Below are 17,748 nucleotides of genomic sequence, written 5' to 3'. Positions count from 1 at the left end.
TAATTATCAGGTCCAATCACTCAAATTACAATTTACCAGCAGACATACAAACTACTTGATTCACAGCTAACGTTTTCGTCAGCACACACTAGGTCCTCCCTAAAACAAGAGAGGAGACAGACAACCTCTATCAGTAACAGACAAATGCGGCGGCTGACGAGAGGAATTCAGGGACGTCTGCGAGGGGCAAATTTCCCTTCGTGCTTGTGCCAAACCTCTCCGGAGGACAGATGACAACCAGGGCTGCGACCAAAAGGCTTTTCCTTTGGATTCAGACAGGAACAGCTGTTAGACAGGTACAAAGCTACGGCCACGTCTGGGCACGCGTGATAAGTGAGTTCTTTATAAAATCGGTTGCTGAGGTTTTGATTTTCTTTGGTAGATTAATGCTGACTTATGCACAGCATTTAAAATCGCCCTGCGCCGCCAAAGCTCTATAAAGGCTGTGCACTTTAGTGTACAAGTAAGTGCATTTGGCGTTACGCCACTATGTACAAAATCATTTTCGTGCAGCTGCCAGCAGAAGGGAACTATATTCTTGGACCAGATGTTTTTGTTGTCGGTGCTGCCAAGCACGCCTGGAAACCTCACAGCTGAGCGGTGCTGCAGGAGTGAATTAACAATGAACAGAGCCACAAGATGCTCGTGTCCATCTATCAGACGGGGCATCACAGCCCCCTCTCCCCCTTCCTCCCTCTCTCCGAGCAAGGGAGCTGCTGATAGCTGGCTAATTATTTACCTGCCCGAGAGGAAAAGCCCTTCTGCCTCCATCAGGATAAATAAAAGCAACAAATAACTGCAGAAAATATTACATCCCAGCTGCGTTTACCCTTAGCTGGGCAGGTGACAAAGAGACCATGATTAACAGCCAAGAAAAGAGGACTGGAGAAAATATAAACGGTCCTAATACTACAGTACATTTGTTTTTGCTGCTGGGCTGTGAACAGGCTTGCATTTACTAAATGGTATTTCATCTCAAAAATCAGAGCCGCTATGGTATCTCACTCTCCAGTTTAAAAACGAACAGCTCGGATCCCAGCACAAGTCTCTCACTCTTGAGCTGAAACCCTGAGAGCCTTGGCTGGAGTTTGGGGACAGGAGTCCACTTCCCAACCCCAACACCGGCTCCCGGTGAGGCTCGGCCGCTCTTCGCCCTGCTGCCCCCGTGCTGCAAAGCAGGGGCTCCCGCCGGCCCCTTGCCTTTTGCCTTTGGCAACCGCACCATGACTAGCAGAGGGGACCACGGGGGCTACAGGAACAGAAATAATAAATTGTCAGACAGCTGCTTGAAACTATGGATGCATAGGCACAGCAGGCAAAAAGCAGTCTGAATGGCAACAAGGCAGCCAGCACTGACACCCAGGTGCTGATAAGACAAAAATGAGGTTCACCTGGTCCAAAACTCTCCCTTGATAGGCCCACCCTAAATCAACCACAAAGTCTGTAAAAGAAACCCGAGAGGCCAGGCCACCCCTCCCAGGAAGAAAAATCCTTGCACCAGGCAGGGAAGAGGCGGAAGCACCCAGGCTGCAGCCCTCCCCGGGGCGGCGAAGGGCAACGCCGCTCCTTGGGGTTTGTGGCGAGGGGTCACTTCTTTGTTTATTCCACTCACTGGGCATCACAAGTGTTCAAAACGAAAGGCGGCAGAAAGAGCACGTGTGTGTGTGCGTGTGTTGTGAGCCTGCTGGGAGCTGCTTTGGGGTCCTCTTCTCAGACAGGGGCACAGCCTACTCCTGTACCGCAAGCCACTGTTAAAAAGCGACACTCAGCAACTTGGCTGTAAAATAAATGCAGGCCTAACGTGTTTTACTGAAATCCTCCTATACAGGAATAATCTGATCTCCCTCAGAAAGTGTATTGTTTTGGTTTCCCCAGCCTTCAGTAGCCACCACATCTCCTGTGCCGAACATGGCCCCAGCCTGCCCAGCTACGCCCGTCAGCCAGCATCTGCATGGGAGCCGTGCCCACCTCTGACGCCCAGAGCAGCGCCTTCCTTAAGGATAAATTCAAAAGTTATGTGTTTAAAGAAAAACAAAAACAAACCCAAAACAAACAAAAAAAACCACAACAAAAAAAACCCCAAAAACCGGACAGCCCCTCTTGTGCAGATAAATAAACGGTCTCCTTCTCGGGGACTTTTCCCTTAAAACAAAAGTAATGCTATCACTACAGGGTCTCAGGGGAAGATGATTCATGAGCAGGAAAAGGCCTGTAGTTCTGTGCTCAGGATACTCACCCCAACAGGTATTTCAACTTTCTACTATGCTAGTCCCATAACATGACGAAGTGACAGTCTGAAAAATCTTCCCTTAATCACACTAATTTGAAACCAAAGAGCAATTAGCCCAGCCAAAGCGGAGGGGGTGGGGGGGCGCTGGCATTTATATCGGAAGGAGGAAACCTGGATTGTTTGGAGAGCTTCAAAATTCAGGAGGATATGGCTTAAGGCACCAGATTTGCTCAGAGCGGAGCTATGTGACAATGAAGCCAAGCACAAAGGGACAGGCTGCAGCAACCGTGCCGGCTCCAGCTCCACCACCAAGGCAAGGATCCGCCAGTCGGTTTGGAAACATTACGAAGCAGCATGGAAGCAGCAGAAATCCCACACACGGCAAATCGGACCTCTCCAATAGCTGGAGAGAGGCAGCTAAGTGAAAGACCATGTGTTGTGGAGGTCAGCTTCTGCCAGACTACAGGCATCTGAACAAAGGCCGTCACGGCTGGAGGCTCCTCTCCTGCGGTTTCCTGCAGCCTCGTCCCTCCAACGGGCGTATGGAGAGATCCCAAAGCCCAGTCAAAAAGGAAAGCCTCACAGAAAATATTGGTTAAATTGGTTAAGCTTGTCTTTGCCGGTTTACTAACAAATGACACTCCACTAGGAAAAGCCTTTAGCTGTGCTCCGGCTGGCATGAATTAAAAAGCGAGGGGCGGGGCATGCAGAATAGGAAAAGGAAGAACAGGGAGGCTATTATAAAGATAGCAAAACATAATTTTTTTTAAAAAAAGGAAGTTCTAAGGTTGTGGGTGCCTTTTTTTTTTTTTTTTTGTGACAACTCTCCCCAGATCAGCTCCATCTGTAGTCTCTGAGCATCTGGGCATTTCTGCCAAAGTGATCAGTAGCAAAGAGCTAGCATTTGTCTTTGAATCGCAGCCATTATGTGCTCCAGCGTTCCCACACCACGGAGAGAAATCGGAGGCACTTGCAATTCTCTCTGGGCTAACGCCGAGCCGCTGATCCAAAGCACAAGGGATGATGGCAGCGCATGTGCGCTGCTGCATATAAAGGCAAGGCACAGTGGAAAAAAAAAGGACATTGCTGCTTTTCAAGACCTATAAAACTTCCTCACTGAAAGCGGGCTTGGCTGAGGGCAACTCTCCAACTCATTGGCAAACCTCTTCAAAGCAAGACATCCAGCTAAGGTTGTCCTTCATACAATACAGCCCTTATTCCCTCACGCCTTTGGTTCGTGAGTAGACACTTTTCCCCAGGAGCCGTAGCATGTACAGCCATGCAACAGTCACAAACCAGTTTTGGCCACCTCTCCCCAGTGCCGACACTGTGGTGCTGGCCAGGAGAGCGGGCACGTGCCCGCACACCAACAACCTGCACATCCTCTCCTCTTCCCTTCGGGAAGTGCAGAATGCCACAAAACCCTTTATCTGCTGTGAGCTGCCCACCAGCCCTACTTGCCCCACACTTGGACGGCTGGGTAAGGCCCTGTTTTACCATTCTCTTTGTAAAGATGATTAAAAAGAGAAGGTTAAAAAGGAAAAAAAAAAAAAAAAAAAAGAGATGGAAAAAGTTCCCTGAATGGAAGATGCAAAAAACTGCTGAACACCAGTAAGCTCCTACCAGCATAACTCAAAGGTCTCTGTTATGTTTCTGCGCATCAGGTTTCAGAGGAAACTTCTGGCTCTCGACATCATGTGGAAGGCAAGCAGGTTTCTCGTTCTGAAGCCCTCTAGTGATGGCCAAGAGCACAGCAGTCACACAAGTACCCGCTTGGAGCGCAACCAGGAGGAAAAATTTAGACAAGCCCTTGAGCAAGAGATCACTGCTCATCAGCCACACCAGGTCAAGGTGGCCATGTCTCAAGGAGCACATAACAGCTGGCAGAGCCATGCTAAGCCGAGCGTTTGCCACTGTTTATCCACACTCGAAGTAGCTATTTGTCCCCCAAAGGCTGATGAATGTGGGTATTTTGTGAACAATCATGGATTAGACCCCTAACCCAAAACAGGCATCAATCCATCATGAGTCATTCTTAATTAAGACCCAGGAAAAAAAAGTGAAAAATTCACAAGAACGTAGGCTTGACACTAAACGTCTGGGTTTTTTTTCCAATCTCAAACACTGAAATCCAATTTTTTGATCTATATTGTACCTTAGCAATAGGCACAATCTCTGCTGTCCACCGAATATACAGCTCCTGAATACTTGAGTTTCCACAACCATATTCATCCCATGCATTATAGAGATGCAGAGAAGACCAGTAGAAGAAACATCTTCATTTTTTTTTTTTTCTAAGAAAAATTCCTATTAACTGCCAGCCAGTCTTCGTCCACCTCTGGATCCAGCAGTGCCCCAGGGATGCTACTGTGTCAGAAGATCTTTCCTATGAAACTACAACAATCTGCCCAAACACACTGATTTGCATTCTTCTGCTTTATCAGCCAGCTGTATGAATTTCACCTATTACAGAACTAGCTATATATTTTTTATATCTCAAAGTAGCAAATCATTAGATGCATCATCTGCAACAATGTTAAGATAAGCACCGTTTCCCACAGTAAAGTCTGCTCTAACACCTTATATATCTTAAGATCACTTCATTGCCAAAGAAACTGCTGATTTAAATCATACCTAACTAATATCTGGAGGAAGAAAGAGCGATATCCAGGGAATTAGCAATGGTACCACACAAGCATACATAGCAAGGGCAGGCTGGGCTTTTGATTCCGGACTTCACTTAAAGCAAACACATGTCATTCAGAGGTAGATCTGCTTTGGATACCTGGATTAGCCCACTAAAGGGTTGTTTTCTTTTGCCATTCACTAAGCAAAGCACCATTAAACTCAGGATTAACAAGGTTCTTTGCCTGCAAATACAGGGCATGGTCCAAAATGTGGTTCACCTAAGCCAGTCTCCCACGGGTCACCAGATCAGGGGCAGCTGGCACCACACATCCTCAGCACAGGTTTTTTGGCTCCACCATGGGAAATGAGCTCGCCACCCAGCGATTCTTTGCTCTGACATTATCCGGAACACTGGAATTCAGAATCACAATAAATGTTATGGAAATGGTCCAAAGCAGAAAGTGAAGTAATTTCTGAGGCAAGCAAGCAGACTAAAAATAGCCTGCTGCACAGTGGAAAGAATCAGAGGGTGGGGGAATCCCAGCAGAAGACCTCTACACCCCATTCTTTACCCTTAAATCTGCAGGTGTGGAGCACTACAAACCCTCAGCGGCCGTCACAGGTGGTGGAGGAAGATGTGGCCGGGCTGTCGGAAAGATGTCGCAGCCGGCTTTCCTCCCGGGTTCACGCTGCAAAGGGATGGCTGCAGGGGTGCGGTTCCCCAGGCAGCCTCACGGCTGTAACCCTGAGGAGATGCTGCTGATGCTGCTGCGGGCCAGCTGCCAGCTACAGTCTCTTCCACTCCCTGCTCTGCCTCGACCCCTCTCACCCACCCCATGGCCAGCTTTTGCTGGGGCGAAAACAGTAGAAAGCTAATCCGTATTAAAAAAAAAAAAAAAAAAAAAAAACCAACAAAGAAAATGCTTCTTTGCCAGTGGAGCTCTCTGAAGGATGGGACCAGAGAGATGCTGGTACCAGGGGAGCTGGGAAAGGGGGGGAAGAGAGGCACAGCTGCCCCTGCAGTAGCAGCCAGACATCAAACTGGCTTTGCTGTATTGTAAAATCACATCTCAAGGGAGAAGTAAATAGAAAATAGGGAAAACCCGAAGACACCTATGTCAGGAGGAAGCACTGCTGTCACAACAGGATGCCATCTGAACATTTACCAATAGGAAATGCAACTGTTCCTCCTTTCTTTCCTGCCAGTGGGAGAAACCCTTTCCTGAATTTACATGCGTGTTTGTTTGTTTACATTTGTAGGCATGGGAAAGACAATGAGTTTGCATTTATATGCAGATCCATCCATTTTTACAAGAACAGTGCAAACTCTAACAATTTGTGTTGCAAATCAAGACTAGGCTAGGTATATTTCCCAAACTCTTTTAATCAGAATTGAGGAGCAGCAGCAGTTCTGAAATAGGAACCGACTTCGCCCTCAGGGACTCGAATTTGAGTGGAGACTTGTTTGACGATACAGCCCCCTCTGATCTATAAATCAGTGCAGCTCTATCATTTTATAATTGACTCAAGGCTTTACATTTAAACCAATTGTTGCAAAGTGATTTAGCAAGAGAGGTAAAAAGAAAAATTCAGAGTGAAAAGCGACAGACTTTTATAGAAACAGGTTTGTCTCACAGGCTCAAAGAGAGGAAACACCAGTAGATGCTAGAGAAAACGCTGCTGAGGTAAAACATGCAAGAGACAAATAAAACCCTCCTTAATGGTGCTGCCTTTGTCATCACTTTTTCCACAGCAGTGAGTGACGGCTACCCGGCCGCCCGCAGCCCGGCCGGCAGGACAGGTTAGTGCATGGGGAGCCAAGCAGCCAGCCAGCCACCGGGATGCTCGCTCTCCCTGTTGCCCATGGTCTCTTTGCCCAATTACATTTCCATTCCATAAAACATTCCACATAAGACACCAATTTTCAGGAATCACGGACACTCTCCTTTCTTGCTCTCGCACGCAGAGCCAAGGTGCTTTGCCAGGCCGGTAAGAGTTATCTGAAGGTCCGCGGGCTGCTGCATTTACACTAGGACTTCCACTTACTTTTCCACCGACTCTAGAAGCAAACACTACAATTCATTCAGGAAGAAGGAGCTACAGCGGAAAATATCCCTGATGTATGAGGTGTTTCTGCACAGCAACTGACATGCAAAAAACCTGGAAATTCATTTCTGGAACTGACCCCTCCACTAGGCAGAGAGAGAAACATTTGTGAAGGCCCCCATCGTCCTGCAAAACTGGGTGCAGAAGAGAGCAGGCTGTTGAACTCTTACCATGCCTTTTGCACCAGTGATGTGCTGGGTAAAGAAACTACCATTTTACCTAGTGAACGTGAGGCAAAACACAACAGCAATGTGCCCTCCACACAGGAACAGTAGCTGCTTCTGCGGCTAACTCGTTCGCTTCTTGCAGACACCCCTTTCAGATCAAAAACATTTGAGAAATAAAGCCCAACATGAAAAAAATCAACAAGGAATCATCAGAACAAAAAGATGCCTCCTTGGCCAGACTCCCATTCCTGCTTGAAGAAAGGTCTTACTAAGAGAGACGGCAGAACTAAACCGTGTGTTTATTATGAAGCACCAATTTTTGCAATTTAATGACAACACCTTTGCACTTTCATTTAGCAGTAGAAAATGTTCTCTGCCAGAGAGGCTACACAAAGCACACTCAGCGGGCTTTAATCCTTTTCGGATTAAACCTATCTAGAGGAATGCACACAGGGCCCTTGTTGGAAAGGACTTAAGATGTTTCTAGGCTCAGGAGACAAACAGCATCTTCTCCTACATTGATCAAGTGAACTAGTTTGCGCAGCATCTTCCTGGCTCTTTTAACACTTAGCTCAGCCCTGTGCTTCCCATTGCATATTTCAGAGACTGGGCACAGGGGGGAGAAGAACACTTTCCTGTTAGGCACAAGGGGAGTGTTCATCGTGGTTAACTTAGCCAGCTTAGAGCACAATGAATTCCCAGGTCCTTGCGCATTAGCGCTTGCTGCCATAATCTCTACAGTTTTAAGAGCTGGGCTTTAAGACTCTATTTTAGCCAACAACTCCCTACGCAATCACTCAAACTGTGCCTTGAAGAAGGAGCACTGCCGAGGGACTTAACAGCAAACATTTTTGTCTCGTTAAATGTTGGAGAATAACATTGCTATTTTATATTTATATATACATATGCACATGTTAAGAAAGAGGGGGAGAGAGATCATGCAGGATAATCTCAAATGCACAATACTATTTGTGGACCCGTAAACTAACGAAAGAACCAGAGGGAGACTTTAAAATGCTTAAAAGTAGTTTGCATGTGCTACCCTGCACACATTCCTGTAGGTGCAGCACTCCCTTGAAAGCCAAGCATCAGAACTTTTTCTTCTAAAAAAAAAAAAAAAAAAAGTAATCTACCTCCTCCTCCTGATTTACTGCAAAACAGTGGCCCTCTGACTGATAACGGACAGTGACTAAGGTCTGCCTACATTCCCAAAGCAGAGGCTATAAATTTCAGCCTCTCTTTTCTCCGCACAGCCTGCCAGTTTTCACATAACTTGTCGGGACTTCCTATCTTTGGAATTTCTCCTCCTCATTAAACTTGGCCAAAGTTGGCCAGCAGATCCAAAAGCTATTTGGTGGAAAAGAAGGCAGGACACACACACTAGTGCCAAGAAGCCTCATTTCCTTAGGAAGTCAAGATAAAAATACGGAATGTCGCAGCAAAAACAGGAGGAGCCCACAGGCAGGTGCAGTTTATGAAACTACAATTTGTTCAGTCAAGAGAGATTACATTTCAAGCAGATATATCCCCTTTAATATAAACAGCAAACTCCTGTCTTTGATCCTAATGCCCAAGCCAGATTTTAAAGTGCACTTCTGAAAGACAGCAGCTCACACTGGACCTGGGATCTCTTGCTTGCCTATTCAGGCAGGAGGAATACACCACAGACCTGGGTTCAGCCTAGATACTTGCTAAAATGAAAGCACAATGCTCTGTCACAATCCTCGTTGGTTTTACTCTGCCCAAACTGGCAAGAGCACACATGCTCTAACACTGTATTGACAGGGTTGCCTTGTTTTCCTCGAGTAGACAGTATGTCTGATTCACCGGGGGTAAATTGAGCTGTGCTGTGTGTCTGACAGAAATGATACAAAATGCAGCCTGTACTTTTTGCTATTATCTGCACACAAAATATTATCTGCACACAAAACATTCCTGTTTCCCATCAGAACTCCAGTCTCCTCAGACAGCTCGAACAGAGCTCAGCGCTTGGGAAGGCAGCGGCGAAACGCCCGCGTCGAGGCCACCTCCACGAACACTCCCCTCTGCTCGGAAGAAATGCTCCATCACTAGAACTTGCGCAGGCTATTATTGCTCAAATTCATGTCAGTGCAGGTATGACCAGTAGGTTAAATATCACGATTGTGAAAGAATCCGCACGCTACCACCACTGAGCCTTCACCATTGCTAGTATTAGGGTCCAGATTTCCCTAACACAGACAGATCCTAGCAGTCATTCATATACATATGAAATCGCATTGTCATTAGTGACTTCTTTGTCAATGCTAACAGCAGGTCTCCAGATGACTGCAGGTACCAAGCCTACGGACTGAAGAAAAATAGGCACTGGATTACAGTTAAATGCATGAGTATTGCCCACTTGGACTGATAAACACTGCCCAAAAGCTGGAATTCAAGCACCTGTCCTACTCATCTCAACGATGGTAACAGACGTCAGTAGCTCACCTAGATGACTTATCCTTTCCTTCGGAGTGTATCAACGCAGTTGCACCGTCAGACCAAAGGAAAGAAATTTTTAAAGAAAAAGTCCAGACTTGTCCAAAAAGCTCAAGACTTGCAGAGAAATCTTCTTAATATGCAATCCTGCCCTTCCGCCAATGGAAGTCGGCTGTAGCCTACACAGCCTTCTAGTTTCCATTGTGCTCCAGTACTAAGCATGTGCTCTCACATACCGACGAGCAGTAACAGATCTCAGTGCCACAGCTGAGCAGTATATCCTGAGCATCATCTGTTGTGCTACAGCAGAGTGTTATCTGGATCTCTTACAGCCAGGTAGGCAAAATTTTAAAGCTGTCACCCTAAAACAAGGAGATTCTTCTGCGCTCCAAACTACAGCAAAGTTCCCTTTATGTGGCCATAAATTCAGGTAGTGTAATCTAAACTACATTAAAATTTACAGAGCGCTGGCAAAACATGTTCTGCTAGACAGGGCAAAAACCTTGCACATCAGACCCGTCATAAGCATACAGATGAGGAGAAGGCAGAGGCAACACAGCTTTCTTTGCACTTTCTTAACAGAGTGATCCACGATCAACCTTGAGTATGAAGCCATCTCCTGGCCACAGCTAAAGAGCCATGCAACAGGAATACTACTAAATGAGCACCACAAAGCCTTCACAGTCAAAGCTCTTTTGCTGTTGACAGATAATAGATGCTGGTGAAGCAGCAATGGTGCCCTCAAGGATCTTCATGGCAAAAGGAAAACATCTGTTTCTTCCAGCCTTGAAACAGTCAGGTTCCAAAACAAGCATGTGAAAATATATAGAGCAGTATATCCACAAGGACAACTGACGATAGGCTGTGCATGCAAACAGTCTTCCACTCAGGTGGAAATCTCACACTAAGAAGAAACCGTATGGTGAAAAAAGCAGACAGACACACAGGCATGTATGAATGTTTTACATCGCTTTTTTTCTCTCCCCGTTGCCAATTTTTCCCCCAACCACACAGTATCAGCGTGAAGTTGCTCTTTGCTGGGACACAGCAATGCAGAGCCTTCGTGCTCAACACCAGCTCTCTCCAGGCAATCCATGTCCTGTATCACTCCCCAAGCTGCTCGATAACAGCCACAGCTTTCTGCCCTGACCTCAAACCGCATGTGGAGTTCCCTATTCAACCTCCCTCCTGCAGCCGCATCAAACCTGACATCCTCCCCTTCCCAAATAAGCTTCTCCAGCCCCACAGTCTTGCTAATCACCCCAGGACTCTGATGAAGAGTGAAAGTTTGCCCTTTATCCAAACTGGTGCCAGCACTGCTCCAGGAAAGTTTCTTGGATCACATCCAAAAATTGAAGATCTGACTCAAGCCGGGTGTTAGCTGTATTTGCCTTGCTGGGAGAGAAAATCACGGCTCCTTGTATGACTGTAAGGACAAAAGGCCCTCCAGAGTTAAACGTCGCTCTACTCTGTTAGGACTGGGAGCTGGCAGGCCAAGCACTGCTCTGCCACCCAAGGACAGGGGTGTTGCGGCATGTCTGACACCCTGAGCCCCCCTGCAAGCCCTATGCACAGCCCTCACCCTGAAGACGGACAGGACTACCTCTGCCCGACCAGAACGGGGGTCTCGCAGAAAACCGGGCAGCACAGAGCTGACGGGGGCTGCAGCAGAGCCCGGTCCCACACAGACGTCAGCCAGCACCGCAGACCCTGCCAGCACCGCGGGGCTGAGCCTCCCAGCATCAGGGCCATGGTAAAGCAGCGGGGAAGAACTCTGCCAAGCTGCATGCAGCAGAGGTAGGTGCAGGATCTCAAATTAAGGAGGGAAACAGTCAACTATACAAATGCTCTGCAGCTCAGAAAAGGCTGTCCCACTGGCTGCGAGATTATTGTAGCTCTTTCTGACCTTCTCCCAAACCAGATGTTACAGCTCAAGGGACCACTCTGTCCAGCTCTGTTTTTCTCTGAACTGTAATAGAAAGTTCCCAGCAGCTTTTTTTTTTCTTTTTTCTTTTTTCTTTTTTTTGACCTAATCCCTGAAAGAGATCAGAGGTTAATCAGCTTCAGGAGAGACTGGACAGCAGGGCTGTCCACATTGTAAATACCTTTCCTATTTATTCCTTTTCCACAAAACAATTCTTTGTTTTGCCAGGTAACTGTTTAACCAAAGACTACAAAATTTTGTACAGACTAGTAGTAAGCAACCTCACGTTTGAGGGACAAGCAAGCAGGGTGCCAGTACTCCCCCATGGGAACAATCTGGATTTTTAGGTCCCTGATTCATATCAAGAGGAAGAAACATGGCAAAGGCTTTTGGTAACTACTGGCTTCAGGTTTGCTTTGGCTAACTTCGCAGTAAGTACAGCCACGGACTGGTATATAAGTACTTTATCAGACAACCGCACTAAGCCAGGTAGAGCCAGGTAAAGCAGTGCATTCATGTCCCCACACTAAAAGGCCATCCCATATTCAGCTTCTCCAGACTGGCTTGACCCAGTTCTGTTGCACAGTGCCGTGAGGATCTGCATTTCCCAGTCTTCTAGAGTGAGGCAACAATTTTTAATTTTTTTCCCCTCTACACACATCAAAATCCACAGCCTGTCTTCGGGTTTTCATGGAGGAAAAAAAAAAAAACGCACATAAAAGTTAGGGCAAACTTTTGGTGTTTATTATTTTTGTTTTCGCCTCATTTTGTCTGCCTGCATGGGTGGGAACACACACACATTTTTATTTATCTGCAGTCTTTCTGCAGACCGCTTTCGGGATGTCTTACAGACGATGGGTAGATCATCCACATGATCACAGTTTATAACACCACGTAGGCCATAAGATACAGACTCACAAGAATCAAAGTGACTTGCCTACTGCAACAGAAAAAAGCAGTCAGCAGAGTTGGGAAGATAGCAATGAATAATTCGGGTAACCTTTCCTGTCCAGGTACAGGAGATGTGCCACGTTTCTCTGCAGGCCTGGAGGTTTTGGTTTGGGGTTGTTAATTTTTCTGCAGAGCACATACAGAAAGGGCAAAACAGGCAAGCACTAAAAGCAATCCAGCTTCTTTCATAAATCAGCAGGATACAGTATCCAGTTGTTTACTTAGCATAATTTTACACAGACTAGACTGGACAAGTCATGAAACACTGGGCACAAGAGCTGAGAAATACTGCTATTAAAAAGGCATGCGGAAAACTTTCCCAAGGGATGCCAAGAGTGTGTGTGGGAAGAGGTAGGAGGAAGAAGCAGCAGCGTCAGGGGTTATAACAAACAGAAGAGAAGCGATTGTGTTGTTCCCTCAAAATCAGTTACTAAACCTTTCAAAGAGAAAAGCATCGCTGGAAGGGGAACACAGGAGTGACACTGGAAACAACCGTGCAGCTGCAAAAAAAGCCTCCAAAAGAGTTAAGCAGAGTCAAGCCGTCTGTTCAGGGTGTAATGCAAGTTAACAGCTTAGATGCAGGCAGATTTCCCAAGCAAGCTTTGCTAAGGTTTTAAATGTTATTTGCTTCACAAGAAAATGGATTCTTCTAACTAAACAGTGACTGCCAAATCTTACAGCGTACTTGTGTTGCATCTGATAACACCAGTCATGGCTCACTTGGTACGTTACAGTGCTGCACACCAGCATGCAGCAAGGAGCTCATGGAAACCTAACAGCATGGTCAGTGAGTGGAAGGGGTCAACACGGACTGAGCATCGCCTTCTCCAAAACAATGCCCCAAAAGGAACAGAGACCCTACAATAAAAAGATTAAAGACAGCCTACAGGAATCTCTCAAATGATGCCTCCCCCCACAACACATGTGCAGCCTGAGATTCATCCTACATATGTACATTTTGGAAAATAATTTTTAAAGCGTGTATACGCTGATAGTTCATATTGTTCCCCTTTTAGGGTCATTGGGCTGATTCCAACAACAGAATAGCTTTCAATTGATGAGGACTGGGGTTTGTTTTTATTTGTTCTACACTCCAGTGAAATTATTTCACCCTACATGTGCTCTAGCTTCGCCCTCAGAAAGTGAAAATAGGACCTACATATACACCATTCCGTAGAAAGACTTATAGATCTCCAGATCTTACAGATCCTTTAGTGCTTGCTTTAGCACAGTAGATCTAAAGACCTAAAGATCCATACAATCTTCTAAGTCTTTTCTTAATTTGTTTAGAGAGGAGGAAAGTGGAAGAGACAGGAAAGTTTTATGCACATCAACACCCCCCCAACGTTTCAGGCAGCAGTACTAACTAGTCATAATATATTCAAAGATCAAGTTGATATCTTCAGCCCACCTCCTCTTTTCTCATCCTTACCACCATTCTTTTTAAAATTAAAATCTGAAGAGAAAACCACAAGAAAAGCTGAGAAGGATGAAGAGCATTTCCACAGCGCCATATACATTACAGAGCTGTAATGTTTCTTCCAACATCTCTAGTCAGAGGTTATACTACCTCGTTTTCTTCATGCCAACCAAAACTTTTTAAGGAAAGCCTTCACTCTGACTTCAACATCCCTCCCCTTCAGGTGATCAAAGCTTTACAGCCCAGAACTGGTATAACCTTGCTGATCCTGAGCAATGCGTGAATTGCAGAATCGGGGCCTTGAAAACTGAACATTTGGGGTGTGCCCACAGAGTGTGCCAACACATTAGGCTTTCTAATTCGTTAAGCATTTGGCAAAGCTAGCACTGGATCAGAGGTATCCCAGAAGAAAGAAAGTCTTGTGTCTGTTCTCAATGCAGGTTTGACAAAACAATCAGATATCCTCCACGGCACTGCTTGTATTTAAGCAGAAAGGCATAACATTGCCAGTAAAACATGCACAGAGGTACAAATCACCTAGAGCTTCAGTAGTCGCTCATCAAAAAAAAGAAAAAAAAAAAAAAATCACAATTTCAGTTTTGTGGAAGTTTCCACTCAAGCCTCATTCCCCATGGGCATGGACACGGTGTTACCATTAGCCTACAAGAGCAGTTCGCCTAACTGTAGCTCTTGAAGCAGGCAGAGAAGGTAAATTTGAGGCTGCGGTTCCTTCAGCATTTCTTTTGGGGCAGTGCTGAGAGTAGCAGTCACTGCCCCCTCTGTCCCCACGTTCTCTCCTCCCACCGTCCCCATAAGCTGTGGTGAGCTAGAACCAGGATGGGGCTGCACAGTCTGCCAGCAAGGGGAGGTGTTCATGAAACCTTTCCTTGAGGAACTGAAGCCATGGCTTGATGATATGGCCCTCTCTGGCAGCAACGTCAATTTGAGCTACTGCCCCTTCTCCCCCACAGCCGTCGGCAGCTCTTTTCCAATCTCACTCCACCTCCTTCATAGCGACGGCACAACTGTTTGTAATGTCATGTGCTAAACCAGATCAACGAACCGATCCAGGTTATAAATAACCAGGGAAAAGAGAGGAGCGAGGGTATTTTTAACCTGGAACCGGGTCCTGTTCACTGATCCAGGTCACCATCTGGCCCTGGGGCAGTTGTGCCGGCACAAGTGTTGGGAGACAAGCAAAGAACCAGTGAGCAAGAGTGGACGGGAATATCCTACAGCCACATCTGCCTCTGAGAAAACGGTAGATGCAATGGTATCACCCATGCCTGGTGTTAGCAACAGGATCATCCACGCCTGGTGTTAAAAAGTGGAGCTGACTTAGCACGACTTGGAAGAACTTACACCACATTTTTAGCCTCCGCAGGCTCATTACTTTGAAGCAAAAACACATGAGCTCCACTGGTAGGAACGACAACACTTTTAAGCTGCATGGGGCTAACGTCTCCAAACTCCTCCCTCTGACTGCCCTTCATCTCCTAAAAAAGCATGAGCTTGTGAGATAACAGATAGACAGTCCCAATATACAACTAGCATTTCAAAACCAGCCAAAAATTACATAAAGTTTCAAATATAAGCCATCTCCCGCAACATGAGCTCAGCCATACTATAGACAGCATTGTTCAATTGTTCTCCTTTTGCTGTGCAACCTCTCCATTACAACTGTTTGTGATTAATACATGCTATTAAAAACAGAGGGAGTGTGCAGTACAGCCAATCTTAGTGTTATGGAAGAAGACTTTGTTGTGCACAGTCCAGCAAGCTACCCTGGGTAAAACGGCTGCACAAATGGAAACGTTTGCTGTGCAAAGAACATTCACTGTATGTCAATGCACCTTCGTTCTTCTCTGGTTTGTCTGCTTGTTAACTGCAGCAAAATAGCACTGCCTCCTCATGAAGGCAGCCTTTGAAAATCTCCAGCTGAAAATTGATTTTTATCAGGCTACCTTCCAAAGCAAGAATGTCTAGCTCTTGGCAGACACAACAGCTTAAGTTAGAGAGCGGCAGTCACACTGCCCATCGATCACAAGGAGATTTAGAGATATGACTGAAGTCCTATCAGTTGACCTAACCCTGCCTTCTTGTTTTCCTCCCTCTCCTGCCTGTTGACCCATTACACCCCAGCTACTTGCCTAGGAGCTTGTGTCCAAGGCCATTTTTACTTGTTGGCACCTATACACACACCAAATTATAAAACATTTTGCAGCAACACCCTTGTAGGAGTTTTTCTTAATCTAACCAGCTTGCCAAAGACCCCCTGCTTTGTACAATGCACACACATTAACATAATTTTTCCCCTAATACCTATATAACGTTGAGGAGTTCAGAAAAATAAGATACTTGGTTTGAAGAGGCACAACCTCTCTTCAGAAGTGCCATATCAGTCAAGGATCTCATTTGATTTTAAATCTGAAGCTGTTGTGTTAATTTGCGGATGTAACTCTATAAAACACAAATGGAATCAAGAGGGAAAAACCCATGCTTTTCCTGATCTGTTTTGAAGACTTAATTTAAACTGATTGCTTTTTGAACAACATAAACTGCAAGACATCTAAGGATTCAAATATGGGCATATATTTTTTATTTCTTTGGCTGGGTTAATTTCCCATCTTTCCCATCTAAAACTCCACAGTAAATCCCCCTGGGTCAGTTACAACTGCTACTTTACACTGCTGAATTCTGCCAGCAATCTGCTCATCGTTCCTGCAGATGTTTCTGCTTTCAGGCTTCTGGGAACTTTATTGGACCCATTTCCTTTGAATAAACGTATATCCTTTTTAGGCTGCAAATGTACCAGGGAAACTACTGTCCTCTACATCAAGCAGCCTCCTCACCTTCTTTTTCGGTAAAAGCAAGATGCTACATTTAAGAGAAAAGAGTGGGAAGCAGGGAATCTGGCTTTTTTCCCCTCTCCTGAGAAATTTCTGAAAAGGGAGTGCTACGCGTGCTCATACGTCCTGGGACCAGCCAAAGCAATTTGTGAAGGCCAGAGGCCCCTGCACACAAGCACACAGAAATCCTGTAAAGGGCAGAGGGGCTCGAGAGGTCAGGTCCTGCAAACAGAAAGTAAACGTTCACATGCAAAGACCGTGCCCTTCAACATAAATACAAGGTAAGCCATATGCCATCTCTCATTACTAAATTTTACCCATATTGCTAATAAAGCAGAATGTTCCTCTACTCACCTCAGTAACGTCCATGACTTTGATGGCTGCCAGCTGACCCGTTTTGACATGCCGACCCTGAAGAAGAGAGAGAACCGTCAGCGCCAGCATCTCATGCATCCCTTCAGCATACACAAAGCAAAACATTTGGACAAGAGCTCCAGCCATTGAGTTTTCCCCAACTGTGCTGGACCCTTCCGATACTTCATATAAAAAACCAACAAATACTCCAGATAGCTAAAAAAATATAAGTTTCTTTTTTAAATGTTCTTATACAAATCTTAGAACCCATTTCTTTTTCTCCACATTAAAAGGATGATTATCAAGATTAAGCACAGACAGATTACAGTCACAGCTTCCCTTCTGTTTACTTTAGCAAAGCTCATAGTCAGTAATGATAGTTTATTAACGTGCCAGAATAGTTAAACTCCACGTATTGCGTATTTTCTTTCTGTGCACCGGTGCCTGGTACCTGAGTGACACATTACTAGGTAAATGCAAGCATGCTTACAGGGTTGCAAAAGGACACTTCTCTTTGTTTTGCTCTTCACTAGTGAAAAAAAAGTGAGGTTTCTTCAAGCGATGCACCAGACCTGCAATAGCTCCCTTTGCCTGTCTCACCATAGCTAGACAAGAACAAGACGTCGTCTCCCTTCAGCTACGCCACCATAAGGGAATGGTTT

At 45.7% G+C, this 17,748-nt stretch overlaps 1 protein-coding gene across 9 annotated transcripts in view; it reads right to left on the bottom strand.

Annotated features, from left to right (window-relative positions):
* MAP4K4 (mitogen-activated protein kinase kinase kinase kinase 4) overlaps nucleotides 1-17,748 on the bottom strand; it is a 165,675-nt gene that overhangs the window by 71,916 nt on the left and 76,011 nt on the right. For all 9 annotated transcript variants that reach the window (XM_075524485.1, XM_075524494.1, XM_075524527.1 and 6 more), the window contains exon 3: nucleotides 17,087-17,143. In XM_075524485.1, coding sequence (XP_075380600.1) covers nucleotides 17,087-17,143 — 57 coding nt within the window. The remainder of the gene's footprint in view (nucleotides 1-17,086; nucleotides 17,144-17,748) is intronic.

The sequence above is a fragment of the Mycteria americana genome, chromosome 1 (assembly GCF_035582795.1).
Source record: "Mycteria americana isolate JAX WOST 10 ecotype Jacksonville Zoo and Gardens chromosome 1, USCA_MyAme_1.0, whole genome shotgun sequence".
Classification (NCBI taxonomy): Eukaryota; Metazoa; Chordata; class Aves; order Ciconiiformes; family Ciconiidae; genus Mycteria; species Mycteria americana.
The sequence above is the reverse complement of the archived record's forward strand: the minus strand, read 5'-3'. Positions and strand labels throughout refer to the sequence as shown.